Source organism: Balaenoptera acutorostrata, chromosome 3, assembly GCF_949987535.1.
Source record: "Balaenoptera acutorostrata chromosome 3, mBalAcu1.1, whole genome shotgun sequence".
NCBI lineage: Eukaryota > Metazoa > Chordata > Mammalia > Artiodactyla > Balaenopteridae > Balaenoptera > Balaenoptera acutorostrata.
In genome coordinates, this window is record NC_080066.1 from 153254980 (window position 1) to 153273014 (window position 18035).

Consider the following 18035-nt stretch of genomic DNA (forward strand, 5'->3'; position numbering starts at 1 on the left):
CACAATAACTAGCTAATTTACACTCCAGAGGATTCCATAAAAGTCAAAGGTCTGACATCCCAGCTTTTTAATTAGCTAAATGTGGATTATTAAAAGAACAGTGTTTGAAGATATTTCTAGACACCAGAGTGATGGGGTGGCTCAAGAGTTACTTCTCAGATATATTCCTTGGTTTCCTTTGACCATGCTTCTAGGTTTTGTTGCTGTTGCAAAGGGCTTTTTTGTTGTTGTTGTTTAATTGTAACTTAAACTAAAATTCTATTTGAGAGGCAGCATAAAAAAGAAGTTTCTCAAAGGGCTGACACCTGAAATGCATATGAATCTTATGACCAGTTAGTTTCTTTAAAAGAAAATTAAGGGCCACTGATAGCTGTCAGCTTCCTGAATTAAGAAGTCTCAGCAAATGAAGGATGGAAATCTTGTTCTAATCAGGAACATCCTAATTATGTTTATAGATATATATGCAATACCTAGGGAAGTCTACATATTTGACCTTTTTGGGAATCTGTTGGTCATTTAAGGAACTGACCCATACATCCTTTTCTCACATCACTGAAAGATAGTTTTAAGACATGACCAATTTGCTGCATTGCATTGTTGTTACCATTTACTCCACAGTAACAGCCTTGGAATTCGGCCAAGTTTTAAAAAAATGGTCGTGACATCTCTTCATTCATGAGAGAGCCATTCCTCTAAACTTCTCTTTCAAGTGATGCTTCCCTGTCAAAGATTGATAGGGTAGCAGTAATAAATGAATTCCTTTCTTAAGAAAGAAGATACAATTAAAGTGGAAGAAATAATTTGTTTTGGTTTCTTAAAATAGACACTTTCAGCAATTACTAATCTACCTAGATTCCCTCATGAAAAAAGAGAATCTTTTAATCTACAAGCTCAGATTTACATATAAAGATTTCCAAAAGATATTATTCTAATTTTACAGTGGTTTGGCATTAGAAATTAAGAAGAGAAACAGGTTGTTTTAAGTAAGCAGGATGTGGTGCTTGGCACATCATCAGGAGAAAACACTTGAGATGCTGGGATAAAACAGTAGAATGAGAGATTCTGTTAGCTTACACCAAATTAGTACTATCCATTAGGTTATTTCTCCAGATTCCTCCATTATAATAGAGATGGAATTTCTGCCCCCTTTACCACCCCACTCTGAAATTTCCAGTGCTTTTATTGTCCAGCACTCTCAGAGTTAGTCCAAGCCAAAATATGACATTTATATCCTCATCTCTACTGGACTTTTTCTGGCCTCTTAGACAAATGAATTGTTTTTCGGTAGTGGGGGATGGGGGCGGGAATCAGACCGGTCCTTAATATGAATGTTTAGCACGAACACTGTTTTTGTTTTTCTGTCTTTGTACCCTTGTCTATGGTGAACTTTTTTTAGTGCTTTGACTATTCAGTGCCTCAGATTGTTTGATGATAGCCGTAAAGAAAGTGGTGGAAGATGAGATTTGAGAGGTGTGAATGGGCCAGATCAAGAAGGCCCTTGCTAAGCCTCTTTAGGTTTTTTTTACCTCTCTCTAGAATTCATCCCAACTTCCTCAACCCTCTCTCCCCCCTTACAGTTGTATTGCTTTCGAGGCACATCTCAAATATCAGGGTCTCTCTGAAGCCGTGCTTCAGCTTACCCATGTGGTTTGGTTCTGTTCTTCAGATTGTAAGTCCCTTGCAGACAGAGACTGCCTCACTTACCTTTTTATCCCCTGTAGCACCTAGGACAGTGTCTTGCCGATTGTCGGCTCTCCACAAAGTTTTGTTGAATAAGATACAAGAGTTGTCGTGTTCTAGACTTAGGATACTTTGGTTTATTAGGTGGTAAACATTTTCTTCATGCCAGTGCCAATCTCTGACAATGAACCCTTCTTTGTTGATTCATATTTTATTTTTGGAATATTTCATTAAAAATTTTTTTATGGTGAAAGATTTTAAACATGCACAAAAGTAGAGAAAATGGTATGATTCTCCCCATATACCCATCACTCAGATTCAACAGCTATCAAGATTTTGCCATGTATGCTTCACCTAGGCCTTTACTGTTGTTCTTGCTGAAATATTTTTAAATGAATCTTAGATCTCACATCATTTCATTCCTACATTCTTAGACATTTTTTTTAAAGGACTTTTTCTAAGGTAAACACGTTATAACACCTAACAAAATTAACAAGTTTCTATCATCTAATACCAGATCTGTTCAGATTTCCCCTATTGTCTCATCATACTAATAAAAATAATTCCTTGATATTATCCATGTTAAAATTCCCCCATGGACTTAATAAAGTTTTGATGGTTTGTTCAAATTGGGATTCAATATAGACATTTTGGGGCAGAATAATTCTGTTGTGGGGCTGTCTTGTGCATTGTAGGATGTTTAGCAGCATCTCTGGCCTCTACCTGCGAGATGCCAGTAGCAGCCCCCAGTTGTGACTAACAAAAATGTTTCCAGATATTGCCAAATATCCCCTGGGGGGCAAAATCACTCTCACTTAAGAATCCCTGATTTAGGTCAGTCTCTCCTATTCTGTTTCTCTACCCTTGCCATTGAGCTTGATGAAAAATCTGTGTTAGTTATCCTGTAGAATGTCCCACGTCTTTGATTTGTCTGCTGTCTCGTTGGTGTCATTTGACTTGTTCCTCTCTCTCCCATGTTTTTTGTAAACTAGGCATTAACTGTGCAGCCTTCTTAGATTTAAGTTCACCTTTCTTTTGTCAAGTGTACTTCGTAACCTAGGTAGTGCTGTGTACTTCATTTGCATCCCATCAGGAGTCACTCAGTGCCTGGTTGTCCCATAGTTAGTGGTGCCAGTATTGATCAAGGGGGGTGACTGGTTTCTCTGCTGTAAAGCTTCCCGTCAGTCTTGCATCTCATATTTCATCTAGTGGTTCATCTTTTGATGGTCTTTGCTTGAGTAAATTATTTCTTTGTTAGAGGTTGCAATATGGTGATTTTTTTCCTGCTGTTTTTTCTATATTTACCATAAGGAATTCTGTAAAGAAAAACTTTCACTCACAAACTAAGGCTGTTTGGTTGGAAATACAGTTAGCATAGAAAAGACAGGATAAGTGCTTGATATTCTTCCATTTAATTTCTAGTTTTCAGAGTAAAGTGGTGATATAATGGAATGTGTCTTTTTTGAAGAATTAACTTTTCTGTGTGTTTCAAGGACTGGCTAGGTAAAATGCATACTGGTCTTTTTTTAATGAACTGTGATTTATTCTTTTATTCTTAAAACTTATTTAGGTAAAGCTGTTGACTTTGATTAGAGTTTTTAGTCACTATTTAATACTCAAATATATATTGAGTAACAACTGTGTGCCAAGAACTGTGCTTAGTACTGGAGATGAAATGGTGAACAAAATAGACAAGGTACCTGCCCTCATTCACTTGTTCCAGTGCGGGGAAAAGACATTTAAAAAGTAATTGAAGACGTGTAAGGTGCTGTGGAATTAGAAAATATCACTAGACCATTCCATAAGGATTAGGAAAAGGTGAGCTTTTTTAAGCTCACCGTTGTATTCACAAGGCCTTGCTCAGGGTCTAGCACATAGTAGGTGAAGAATATATATTTTTCAAATGATTGAATATAGCTGGGAGCGCTAACCTAATTGAAGAGACCTCCCTTTGCAAGTAATATTTAAATGAAACCTGAAGAATGGGTAGGAAATAACCAGATAAGAGTTCAAAGAATTAAGTTAAGTAGGGCTTACTGAAGGTACAAACCAGGCCAGGGAGGACCTATGAGGACTTTATCCTAAGGGGAGTAGGAAGCCACTGAAGGATTTTATATAGGCAAATGTGACAGATTGGCTTTTTTGAAAGTTCACACTGCTTTGGGGAGAGTGGAATCGAAAGGAGCAAGAGTGATGTAGAGAGAATAGTGAATAGAGTGATCCAGGCAAGAGTTAGTAGTGGCTTGGACTTGGATGGTGATGGAGGAGATGGAGAGAAGTGGAAAGACTGGAGAAATATTTTGGTGCTAGAATCCAGTTGGAGATTGAGTAGTAGTGGAGAGGGAGGCATCAAGGACGATTCCTGGGTTTCTGGGATAGGAAACTGGGTGGATGGTGGTTCCATATACTAATAACCTACAGGAGGGGGAAGAACAGGTTTGGGGATGAAGGGAAAATGATGAGTTAAGTTTTAGACTGACTGAGTTAAGATCCTTGAGACATGAGATTCCAAATGGAGATGTCCAGTTAGAAGTTAGATATAGGTCTGGAGTCTAGAAGTGAGACCTGGGAGACATTGACTTGTGAGTCATCAGCATAAAAATGGTATTTGAAGGCACAGAAATAGATGAGGTCTCCTGAGGAGTGTGTGTAGAGTAAGAATAAAGTTTAAAGGACATTGAGCCAAGCCCTGCAGAACCACAGTACCTAAGGGAACCAATGGGAAGAAAGGCCAGATAGGTGGATGGAAAATCAGGACAGTGCAGTGCCACAGAAGTGAAGGGAAGACTGTTTCTAGGAGGAGGGAGTAGTCAGCTGTGTAACTGCTGAGAGGTCAAGCAAGATGAAGACTGTGAGTTATCTTTTGCATTTACTGACATGTAGATTATTGTTGACCTTGGCAGGAGCAGTTTCATAGTGACTGAAGCCATATTGCATTGATTTGAGGAGTGATGGAAGGTGAGGAAATGGGGATGGTGAGTATAGACAACTCTTTCAAGAAGTTTGACTGAAGGAGAGAGAGAGAGAGAATGTGGGCAGGAGCTGGAGGAAGAGGCACAGTAAAGGAGGTTTTTTTTTGAGATGGGACCTTAATTCCTGGAATAGAGTGTGAACTTCAAAAATGTTGAAAATAAATATATTTTAAATAAATTTTAAAAATGGAAATCCACTTCATTATTTTACCAAGTCCCCCCTCCCCATCCCACTTGCTTTAGGATATGACATTGAACATTTAATGTTACAGGCATTTATCCTAATCAACCTGGACAGGAAAGGTAACCTTTCAAAATTAATCTTTAAAACATCACACACATAGACACATGTGTTCATTCATTCATTCATCCATTCATTCATTCATCCTCTCTCTCTCTCTCCCTGTCCTTCCTTCTTTATATTTCCCTACTTGGAGAATCATTTAGTACCTAGTTCCTTACTGTGCTGGTAGCAAGTGGTCAGTAAATACTTGCTGAATTAATTAGCACCTTTTTTGGTAATGGTATTTATGACAAATACATCCTTACTTTTTAACTCTATTCAATCTCTTTTTGAATGTGACATTTACTGTGATTTTTCCTCTACCTATGAACTAACATCCTATATGAGATGGAGTTGTCTGATATAATGGGACATTCAGAAGAACTGGCTACTATTTCAGCTTCATTAGCAAGTCCAGGCAGGTTTTATTCCTTTTTTTTTTTTTTTTTTTTTATTTTATTTATTTTTGGCTGTGTTGGGTCTTCGGTTCGTGCGAGGGCTTTCTCCAGTTGCGGCAAGCGGGGGCCACTCTTCATCGCGGTGCGGGGACCGCTCTTCATCACGGTGCGCGGGCCTTTCTCTATCGCGGCCCCTCCCGTTGCGGGGCACAGGCTCCAGACGCGCAGGCTCAGCAATTGTGGCTCACGGCCCCAGCTGCTCCGTGGCATGTGGGATCTTCCCAGACCAGGGCTCGAACCCGTGTCCCCTGCATTAGCAGGCAGACTCTCAACCACTGCGCCACCAGGGAAGCCCTATTCCTTTTTAAAATAGAGATAAAGCAACCTTTTCTGGGGTCACTGAGGACATTTCTGAATGATTTCATTTGCAGAGCTTTAAAAATGTGCCAAAGCCTCGTCCTAGGATTGAATTAGATCTGGTTTCTGCTTATTGGGTTCATATTAAGTAGAAATTCATCTGCAGTGCATACTGTTAGTAAATCAACAAGTACTTGAGCTCCTAACAAGGTTTTAACCTTAGACTAGGTCTAAGACAAAGATAGAAAGCACGAGAATAAGGTGGGTATAAATTGATAAAGAATCTGGACCTGAATAATCTTCCTGTCTATAGCCACTGGCTTCTAGTTTATGAAAGATAGTTTGCATCTTTGTATCTTTTGGTGATGCTTTCAAAGTAACTTAAAAAAAAGGAAACTTTTAACTTCTACTTGAAAGAGTTTATTAATTTTTTAAAGCTAAAAAACAAGCCTGTTGCTGTTTTCAGTATTTTCATACAATAATGGAAGAATGTTGAAAATGTTTTTTTTTTTTTAATAGCTACTTTATTTATTTATTTATTTATTTTATTTTTTTGACTGTGTTGGGTCTTCGGTTCGTGCGAGGGCTTTCTCTAGTTGCGGCAAGTGGGGGCCACTCTTCATCGCGGTGCGCGGGCCTTTCACTATCGCGGCCCCTCCCGTTGCGGGGCACAGGCTCCAGACGCGCAGGCTCAGTAGCTGTGGCTCACGGGCCCAGTTGCCCCGCGGCATGTGGGATCTTCCCAGACCAGGGCTCGAACCCGCGTCCCCTGCATTGGCAGGCAGATTCTCAACCACTGCGCCACCAGGGAAGCCCTGAAAATGTTTTAATACCACATAATTGTTGACTATCATGAACAGTGTGTGGGTTTTTTTTCTATTTTTTTCATGTTGAATAGTAAAAGTAATTATATTTCAGGAACTGATGGTTATGTGTATGATAATTAAAAAGAGAAAAACCCAGTCATGACCCAAACTTCAGGATGGAGTTAGTGAGATGGAATTTACTCTTCCAAAGGGATGTAGCAAGTTTCAGGTCATAGAAATTAGTAACCTAGAAGGGAAGTCTTTAGCTGATCAGCAACTATTTATTGACATTCTACTGTGTGTTCCAGCACTATGCTTAAGCACCAGACAAGATATGAGAAAAGCATGAAACACCTCTCTCCCAAGACAGTTACATTCTGCGAATGAAAAAACAGATAACAAGACAGTATGTTTCTTGAGAAAAGAGTATCATGTATATTTGCATGTGGAAAATTGGAGAGGATATACAGTAAAATAGTAACAATATAGGAAATCCTGGTTATCCAGAGATAATGAATCTCAGTGAATGCAAGTAAAATGAATCCATTTAACACAAGGACCAAAAGTTTATTGTAAAAAGTAAAAAATTTAATTTGGGACACAATCTTGAAAAATAAAGCTCAAAGAACAGCTGAGTCTTAGAGTTTATAAAGAATAAAGTGTAGATTAGGTTTCTGTACTATATAATTTTTGTGACAAAATTGTGTGACAACTTTATATTATCATCATTTATTTTGTTTTTGAATATGTTGAAAAAATATTTTAGGGATTTATACATTTTTCCAGGGGCTGTTTTTCAACATTTGATATTCATGTCATTCTCTTTTGCAGTTCCTATTATAAAAATTCTTTTTGGTTGTTAACTGGTAGTACTTCTGCTAGATCCTGCATTTTTATAATTGTAGTAGAAATGTATGCTTTTGTTTTTGTTTATATGCTGTTGTTAATTATAGAAGTATATAGGGCAGTTCATTAGTGAATATTTTAGTGTTATGACAACTTTTTTTTCCTTATGCCACCTTGTAACCATGGGGAATTATATAGTGAACACGGGGATAATGAAGATCCTGTAGTTATTTCTGAGCGGTGAGATTTTTTAAAATTGATTTTAATTATTGCTTATTTGTAGTTGAATCTCTTTATTTGAGGTATTTATATTTTATAAAGTTGTCAAGAACCCTGAATTAGTGAATACTGAACGATTGCTCCTAGGGGAAGTGCAGGGTTAGGTTCCTGTGGGCCTTTGGTCACATTTTCTTCAACCAATCAATACATAACCTTGTTTTATATGTGTTTCTGTTTAAAAACAACTTATTTAATGTATATTGTTGATTCATTAACATTGAACTCACAGCCAGCAGCACCATAACACATGCCTGAAAGAAGCTTATCCAACACAAGTATTTTCTTCTTAAGGCACATCATAGCGCATAGCGTTCTCACACTTAGGAATACTAGACAGCACTTCAGCACAATGCTTGGGGGCCATTTTAAACAGCAACATCTTCAACCAAAAAGTACAGAAATGTGAAAAATGTGGCCCTAAATAGACCTTGAAAAGAACACTTATTTACAATATAAGAGCTAAACGAAACGGCAGAGCATGGCCGTGTTCTGCCTCAGACAGGAACGTGCAAGTCAGATAACTAATTTTTTGCCCATCTACGCGTGTCCACAAATGACTGTGAAAGTTCCCTGAGTGTTGATTTTAGAGTTAGAAATAAATTTTAGCAAGTTGGCAAATTCACAAATACAGAATCCATGAATAATCAGGATAGGCTGTATCTTCTAATTTTTTTCCACATTAAACTTATTATTGTGGTAATTTTTAGAAAGTGGAAGCACAAAATAAGATTCCAGAAAATCAAATTACAGTATAACTCGGAAGACAAAGTGAAACTTTTAAAATAAATAGAAAGCATTCTAAAACACAATATATTTTCATTTATGCATATATACCTGGGTATGGCAAGATTAATGATACAGCAGGTGTTTAAAAGAGGGAAGGACACTGCAGAAGAGAAGACAGAGAGAAGAAGTAGGGCTATTTATTATATTCATTAATCACGAGACTCCCGTGGATAAAACTGAACCAACTAAAGGCAAGTTAAAAACAATAGCTATGAATACTGAAAAGATTTACTCTGATCTTTTATCAGAAAGACTACTCTCACCTCCAAAAGCATGTTTTTTTAATGAGAATAGAGAAGTATGTTGAATTAACATGTATGGTTTAACTTAAATATATAAATTTGGGGGAGGAATTGAAAGATCATGTTTATTTATTTGCCTTTCTCAGTTCAGGTTTGCCTTTTCTTATGTATAAATACATGAACACAGACACAAATGTAGCTCCCTGTCAAAACCAAGTTGCAGATATACAGGATTGTCAATTAAAATTTTTTTTTTTAATTTTTAAATTTAATTTATTTTTTTATACAGCAGGTTCTTACTAGTCATCCATTTTATACACATCAGTGTATACATGTCAATCCCAATCTCCCAATTCATCACACTACCCCCCCCACCCCCTGCTGCTTTCCCCCCTTGGTGTCCATACGTTTGTTCTCTACATCTGTGTCTCTGTTTTTGCCCTGCAAACCGGTTCATCTGTACCATTTTTCTAGGTTCCACATATATGCATTAATATATGATATTTGTTTTTCTCTTTCTGACTTAAAAATGGTTTCTGTTGTAGGAACAGCAGCAATATTGGTATCGACAGCACCTGCTTAGTTTGCAGCAGAGGACAAAAGTGCATTTGCCGGGACACAAAAAAGGTCCTGTTGTAGCAAAGGATGCAGCTGAGCCAGTAAAGGAAGAAGTTACTGTACCTGCCACCAGCCAAGTACCAGAACCCCCTCCATCGGAGGAGCCCCCATTACCACCCCCTAATGAGGACGTACCACCTCCTCTCCCACCTGAGGAACCCCAGGTAACCATGAAATTAATTACTTGGTATTTATTAAGTTCTGTTTTTTTTTCTGATTCATATATATATGTACCTTTGTTATAAATGGATATATATTTTCATGTGTTTTGTTTTTTTTTAAGTGCATGTAAAATTTCATTTGTGGAATAATCAGATGTATGCCATATCAGGTTTAGAAAAGGCATTTTTTCGTCGTTTAAGTGAGAGTGAAGAATTAGACACTCTTCTGAATTGAGTGTCTCTAAGCAGTAAAGGGATGCAAGGGTGGGTGTTTTCGTATTGGCAGCACAGGGCAGTAATTAAGAGATTCAGCTTTTATTGTCAAACTGCCCGGGCTGTAGTCCAGGCATTGCTACTTGCTGGTGGTGATTCTGAGCAAGTTAGTTAACCATTCTATGCTTCAGTTTCCTCATCTACGAAATGGGCATATTCAAATAGTAGCTTTCTTATTGAGCTATTAAAGCATTAAATGTGATCATCCTTGTCGCTTAGCATACTGACTGGCACATGGAAAGTTCTCACATTGGTCCAAAGGTCATTGTTCTCCCAAGAGCCTTATGTGGAAACATTATTGAAACATGATGATTACACTGTAGTCAGCTGGTGAAAAGTGACTGTGAAAAGTGACTAAGGTGAAAAAGAGATTTCTTATATAGTGAAAAGGATAGTAACTGTGGATTGACTTTCTGCTGGGGAAGTGGTTATCCTATTTAGGAACAGTGAGGTGATTATTCTTGTAAAGACCGTGGGATTTATAAATTTCTTTGTATTAGTATCCGTGATCACAGTATAGATAGAACTAGGTATTTTATCTAAAGATAGAATAGCTTTTCTCAGAGTTGCAGGGATTCTGGACTTTATAACACAATACTATTAAGACACAATACTTTATAAAATATTCAGGTTTCTTATTAATTTGGTTGCTGTTTATGACTTAGAAAAAAACTGTGCCCTCTCTTTTATCTTTAGTCTGAGGACCCGGAAGAAGACGCCAGGTTAAAACAGTTGCAGGCTGCAGCAGCACACTGGCAGCAGCACCAGCAGCATCGAGTTGGCTTCCAGTATCAGGGAATAATGCAGAAGCACACTCAGTTACAGCAGATCCTACAACAGTACCAGCAGATTATACAGCATCCACCACATATACAGGTGAGTGCTTCCTCAGTTGCCACGTGGGAAATTGCCCCAGGATGTTAAAGGGATTTGTTTCTCATGAAAGAGATTTAAAGTATGAAGAAGGAAAGATATCAGATGTTTCCCCTGGAGTGCCCAAGTAGTTATTTGTCACATTACTGGGGGCTTGGGAAATGTGGTATTATGAAAATGCTCTTGGGGAAGGGCAGGTATAGTGGAATCTTCTGATCATGTTAACCCAGGCAGATGTTAGAGTACTGTTGCTAAGGGATTTAAGAAGCAGTGCTTCTTACAGACTCACAGACATAGAAACAAACTTATGGTTATCAAAGGGGAAAGCAGGGGGAGGGCTAAATTAGGAGTTTGGGGTTAACAGATACACACTACTATATATAAAATAGATAAACAACAAGGACTTAACTGTATAGCACAGGGAGCTGTATTCACTCTCTTGTAATAACCTATAATGGAAAAGAATCTGAAAAAGAATGTGTGTGTGTGTATATATATTTTTTCTTTTTTTTGCTGTACACCTGAAACTTACACAATATTGTAAATCAACTATACTTCAATTTAAAAAAAAAAAAAGGAATTCCCTGGTGGTCCAGTGGTTAGGACTCTGTGCTTTCACTGCCGAGGGCGCGGGGTTCAATCCCTGGTCGGGGAACTAAGGTCCTGTAAGCCGTGCAGTGGCCAAAAAAAAAAAGAAGAAGAAGAACCAGGGCTTCTTATGTTACTTCAAGTTAACCTGTGTTTTTGCCTGAGAAGCACTGCAGTAACAAGCAGAAATCCACCAGCAAGATCAAAGCAACCACCACAAAAAACCTAAGCAAATGCACCACAAAAGATGAAGTGACTTAGATACTTGTTTGTCTTGTATCTGTGAGGTATAAACTTAACGTCTATATGTCTATAACAGATCATTTTCAATAGTAATATTTAAAATGACCCATAGTAGTAATAAAAACTTGAAAAATACTTATTGCTGAGATAGGTATTTGCTTTAGTGTTTGGTAGATTTTTTCCAACTCAGTGATAACATATAAATAAGTCAGAGGGAGAAAGACGAATGATCATCATGGAAATGATTTAACAAGCTTATCCTTAGCCTCCCAAAGTCTTGTGTTCTAATTTCCTAAGGCTGCAAATGCCCTTGATTCATTAATATTTTAACTTATGATTAATTCTCTTATATGAATGTCTTGAAATAATTTTTATCCCTTTATTTGTAGACCATGTCTGTAGATTTGCAGATGCGGCATTATGAGATGCAGCAGCAGCAGTTTCAACATCTCTACCAAGATTGGGAGCGAGAGTTTCAGCTGTGGGAGGAACAGCTTCATTCCTATCCTCATAAAGATCAGCTTCAGGAGTATGAGAAGCAGTGGAAAACATGGCAGGGACATATGAAAGCCACTCAGACCTATCTCCAGGAGAAAGTCAATTCATTTCAGAACATGAAGAACCAGTATATGGGGAACATGTCCATGCCACCACCTTTTGTCCCATATTCTCAGATGCCTCCACCTCTACCAACAATGCCTCCTCCGGTATTGCCTCCATCATTGCCACCACCAGTGATGCCCCCTGCCCTGCCTGCTTCAGTGCCACCACCTGGCATGCCCCCACCTGTGATGCCACCTTCTCTACCAACCTCTGTGCCCCCACCTGTGATGCCTCCATCTCTGTCTTCTGCAGGGCCACCACCAGTTCTACCCCCACCTTCCCTCTCTTCTGCAGGGCCGCCACCAGTTCTTCCCCCACCGTCTCTCTCTTCAACAGCACCTCCACCTGTTATGCCCCTCCCACCATTATCTTCAGCCACACCTCCTCCAGGAATGCCTCCCCCTGGAGTTCCACAAGGGATGCCTCCTCAGTTAACAACAGCCCCAGTTCCACCAGCCTCCAGTTCTCAGAACTCACAAGTTCCAGAGAAACCTAGACCAGCACTGCTTCCCACTCCTGTGTCTTTTGGTTCAGCCCCACCCTCAACTTACCATCCTCCATTGCAATCAGCCATTGGCCCATCTGAACAAGTGAATTCTAAAGCTCCACTGAGCAAGTCTGCTCTGCCATACAGTTCATTCTCATCTGAGCAAGGACTTGGGGAGTCTTCAGCTGCTCCATCTCAGCCAATCACTGCAGTCAAGGACATGCCAGGGAGGTCAGGTGGATTGCTTCCAGATCCTCCTAGAAGCAGTTACTTGGAAGGTCCAAGAGGCCCAAGGTAGGTCTGCCTTTTTTTTGGGAGCGGGTGGGGAGTGGGAGTGTGGTGGTTTTGCTATTTTGCTGATACAGGCTGAGTAGGTTTTTACGTTCTCTTTGTATTATACATTCCTGGTTTACAGTTAATAATGTTAGTGTTGTTCACTTATTAGACATGACATAATGAAATCTAGAAATGGCAACATGCCCCCCTTTCTTTGATGTCATTGCTTTTATCCTGTATGTAGCGATTTTAGTCCAGGATGAATGTAGTGGTTTAGAGTAATGCTTATCAATTCCTTAGTGACTGTCAGCTTCAAAAGCAATTTTTATTAAATTTATTGATCTTTTTTGCTTTTTGTTTATGTAACAAATAACTGGATTGGTAACTTCTTTCTGTGACATGATATGCCAGCTGTTGGAGATAAAAATGAATAAGCATCTAGTGAAGTAAAGTAATGAAATTTAGTGTAAGGGTAAATAGGACTTTTATTTTATCCATTTGTTCAGCAAATATTTATTAATATTTGTGCTTCCAGCAGTGAATGTAACATAACAGACACAATCCCTGCCCCCATGGAACTTTTATCCTTTATATTTTCCTCAGTTTAGGAGATGTTTTTCTTTTGTTTGAACCACATTTTTATTTAGAAAAGCACACAAAACATTTACTAGTAGTTTCTAAATTTTTCCTTTTACCTTTTAAAAGGTGTTAAATTTATTTTTCCAAGTTTGTAAAAATATTTTTTCCCCAAGTTGGCCTAAATGATTATTTTCTTACAAAAACATTTTCAATCAGATTTTTTTCCAATTGGAAATTGTACTGGAAATACTCCTTATATAAAATTTAGACAGGACAGGAAAGTATTGAAAAAAAGTAAAAGTCACCTAATTCTACTATCTGGAGGTAATAATTTTTAAAACATATGTCATAAAAAATTGAAGCATACTAAGTGTATTATTTTGTAACTTGGTTTTTCCACTTGTCAGCATTGGTTAGTTTTCCATCTCAGTGTTGATGGATCTACATCATAATTTTAAATTTAAACCTCATTTCAATATTTGAAAACAAAATATATTTTTTATTTGTTCTCCAAGTTTATATTCAGAAAACAGAACTCCATCCAAAAATGAAAGCTAATTAAAGGCAATTAACGTGAATCCGCTGAGTACCAGAAGCCTTGTCAGAAGCTTTACATACATTATCCCATGGAGTCTTCTCGACAACCTGTGAACTTGGCAGTTTCATACCCTACATTTACCCTTTACAAACTGGGGCTGAGAGGATTGGGTAACTTGCTCAGGATCATGTAGGTGGGAGAGTAGAGCCTAAGTCCACATAGTGGGAGCTGAGTCCAGAGGGTCCCCAGAGCAAGAGCACTAGTTAAGCACTGTGTTTAATGCCGTGATTCAGTGATGTTCATCCTGTCAGTGATTACAAGTGCATTTGTAGTCCTGATTTATTTGACATGTGTTTCATCTTGATTTGAATTCCTACTTATCTCCTGGATTGAGCATTACCTTTTAGATACGGTGACTGATTTGCTATATGAGAAGTATGTTCTTATAACCTCATAAAACATAGATTTCCTGCTCCCTTTTTTCTGTCATAATTACGTTTTCTCTGTTTCGCCTATCAGATCTTGACGTTGTAAATTTAGGACCTACTTTAACTTTTTTTCTTTTGCCTCAGGGTACAGTTAATACTTTCAGTGCTAGGAGGATCTTAGTTAGCAGTTACCTAGTGCAACTTTCCCTCTATATAGCAACTCACCTTTGTGTTGCATTTTGTCATCCTAGGTCTTGCACGTATTATCTCATTTATTCCTCTCAGTGATCTCATGAAGTAAATGGATAAAGGGAGCTGAGATTTGGAGAGGTTATAAATAAATTGCCCCGGATGACACGGCAAATAAATGGTTGAGATGGGGTTAGAATCCAGGGCCTTCTGACCCACTCTTAAGTCCACTGTGCTTCCTGTGACAAGCAGCTGATGAGCTCTGCTTGAGCATTGGCACTGTGATAAGGAACACTGCCCTACGATGTGCTGACAGTTTTACAGAAATTGTATTTCTTACATTGAACATAATTGTGTTGCCTTGACTTCTGCCTGTTGATTCTAGATCTGCCTGTGTGGTGCAACACATAATGAATTATCCTGTCCCTCTTCTACAGTGTATTCCTGCCGTTGTTTAAAGACCATCCTCTTGTCTCCCTCCACCCGCCTTAACCATTCTGCTGTGCCATCAAATAAACTGAAGTTCTTTTCATATTAACATTGGTGCTAGCTTTCTCTTGCTATATTGTTCACTGTCCTTTTAAAAAAAAAAAATTTATTGATTGATTATTTGGCTGCGCTGGGTCTTAGTTGCAGCACTCAGGATCTTCATTGTGGCGTGCGGTATCTTTTTAGTTGTGGCATGTGGTATCTAGCTCTCTGACCAGGGATCGAACCTGGGTCCCTTGCATTGGGAGCGTGGAGTTTTAACTGCTGGACCACCAGGGAAGTCCCTGTTCACTGTCCTTTGAAGGGCCTTTGGTTTGTCAGTCTCCTTCAGAATGAACACTTACTTCAGATTGAGAAGACCATAGGCCTATTACTAACTTTGTTATAAAAATGTACTTATATGGGCTTCCCTGGTGGCGCAGTGATTGAGAATCTGCCTGCCAATGCAGGGGACACGGGTTCGAGCCCTGGTCTGGGAAGATCCACGGAGCAACTGGGCCCGTGAGCCACAACTACTGAGCCTGCGCGTCTGGAGCCTGTGCTCCGCAACGAGAGACCGCGATAGTGAGAGGCTCGCGCACCGCGATGAAGAGTGGCCCCCGCTTGCCGCAACTCGAGAAAGCCCTCGCACAGAAACGAAGACCCAACACAGCTTAAAAAAAAAAAAAAAAAAAAAGTACTTATATAGCTGAACAAATTGCTTTTTTTTTTTTGGTCAGTACTCTCACAGTGTTAACTCATGTTGAGCTTAACATCAATTTGGCCAGCCAGGTCTTTTTCACCGTACTGTTATTAAGCCAGTTCTCTGTCACCCTGAACTTGTACAGTTTTTTGTCTTGTGGTTTGTTTTTTTTTTTTCCTAAGACTTTACATTTCATCTAGTTAGGTTTGGGCCTGCATTCTAGTCTGCTGAATCTTCGTGAATGGAGATTACACTGTTTTTAGATATGAGATATCCCTTCCTGGCTTTTTCCACCTGCAGCTTTGAAAAGGATGGCATATTTTGTCCTTGAATTGTATCCTGCTCACATTTCTACCTTGTTTTTTTTTTTTTTCCTGCCTTGTTTTAAAAACCTTTCCCTGATCTAGCTGTGTCATTGCCATTTCTATTACCCTTCTACTTCTTTTGTTCACTTAGCCCATGTAAAGTATAGTTTGTGACTGTTGCCCAGGCATGGTGGTTTTTGTTTTTTTTTTAACCTTGTTACATGGGAGAAAAAAAGATCAGTGGGAAGCTGATCAGTGAGTAAAAGAGACTGAGGTAAGAATAATCCACACTATTAAGAAAACTTATGAATTTCCTTTATTAGTTGAATTCAGAGTTTGCTATATATATAACGTACGGTAAGCCACTCTAGTTTTTTTTTGTGTGTGTGTGTGTTTTGTTTCTTAAACAAAGCTGGGTAGAAAAACAAGAACTGAGAACACAGTTAACTGATTTACCAATTACACACTGTTAAATAAAGTACTGGAAATTACTTTGAGTTTTTTGAAAAATCCAGATTTAGGCTGCTTTCTAAAAACTGAAGGTTTACAAAGTCAAGTGACATAAGTGCATCATATGTAAATAGCATACCACATTGTTGAGCATCTGGGGCAGCTTTTTGAAACTGTTGATGTGTGTATGTATCATTGGATTCATCAAGTCTTGTAGAAGACTACCACAGCTCCAATACACTGTCACGTTAGTGGATGTTGGTTTCCAAGAATCTTTTATTTTCAGTAATAAAACTTACTTATTGAAGAGGAACATACAGAGATGTGCACAATCATAAGTGTACAGCTTAGTAAATTTTCACAGGTACACCTGTGTTATCGCGACTCAGATCAAGAAATAGAAATTAACAGTGTCTGAGAAGTCCCACTCATGCCCCTCCCCATTTTTCCTCATCCCAAAGATGACCACTATTCCAACTTTTTACACAATAGATTAGTTTTGCCTATTTTTGAACTTTATATAAATGGACTCATGCTGTATGTACTCTTTTGAGTCTGGCATCTTTCACTTGACATTATATTATTGTGAGATTCATCCATGTTGTGTGTAGCTGTAGTTTGTTTCATTCTCATTTCTTTACAATATTTTATTGTATGAATATACCATAATCTGTTTATCCATTCTAATATTGATGGTCATTTAAGTTTTTGGTGGTTATTATGAAAAACACTGCTTTGTGTCTTTGGTGCTATATATGTCCCTTTAGGGGTGTGTGTGTGTGTGTGTGTGTGTGTGTGTGTATGTTTGTATTTAATTTTGTTTAGATATATGCCAAGGATGGGAATTGCTTGGTCATAAGAGTACAAATATGTTCTGCTTTGATAGATATTGTCAAACAGTTTTCCAAAGCGGTTGTGTCAGTTTACACTCTCACCACCAGTGTTTCTGTATTCCAGTTTTTTTGTATCCTCATTAGTACTTGGTGTTATTAAACTTTAAAATTTTAGCAATCTTGGTGGATGTCTAGTGGTATTGTAATATGGCTTTAATTTATATTTCCCCGATGACAAATGAGATTGACTTCCATTCCATTTGATTTTCGTTCAGTTGGATTTCCTCTTTTATGAAATGCTGATTCAAGTCTTTTCCCTATTTTTCTGTTGGATTATGGTTTTTTCTTATTGGTTTGTAGGAGTCCTTTATATATACTAGATATCAGCTCATATGTCTAGATTGTCTTGACTGTTTCTCACTCTGCAGCACTTTTTGCATTCTTACCCTTCAGTATACTAAAAAAGTAGTCTTCACTTTACCATCTAGATGGTCCATTGGAACCTTTTTAAAAAATATTTATTTATTTATTTATATTTTGGGTGTGCCGGGTTTTAGTTGTGGCATGCGCAATCTTTAGTTGCAGCATGCTGACTGTTAATTGTGGCATGCAGGCTTCTTAGTTGCAGTTGTGGACTCTTAGTTATGGCATACGAACTCTTAGTTGTGGCATGCATGCGGGATCTAGTTTCCCAACCCAGGATTGAACCCGGGCCCCCTGCTTTGGGAATGTGGAGTCTTACCCACTGGACCACCAGGGAAGTCCTGGAAC

The 18035-nt window shown here is 38.5% G+C and overlaps 1 protein-coding gene across 4 annotated transcripts in view; it reads left to right on the plus strand.

Annotated features, from left to right (window-relative positions):
- YLPM1 (YLP motif containing 1) overlaps positions 1 to 18035 on the plus strand; it is a 69082-nt gene that overhangs the window by 1132 nt on the left and 49915 nt on the right. For all 4 annotated transcript variants that reach the window (XR_009007406.1, XM_057542309.1, XM_057542310.1 and 1 more), the window contains exons 2-4: positions 9195 to 9431; positions 10398 to 10577; positions 11795 to 12789. Coding sequence is in view for 3 of the 4 variants with exons in the window: in XM_057542309.1 (XP_057398292.1) it covers positions 9195 to 9431; positions 10398 to 10577; positions 11795 to 12789 (1412 nt within the window). In the remaining variant the exon portion in view is untranslated. The remainder of the gene's footprint in view (positions 1 to 9194; positions 9432 to 10397; positions 10578 to 11794; positions 12790 to 18035) is intronic.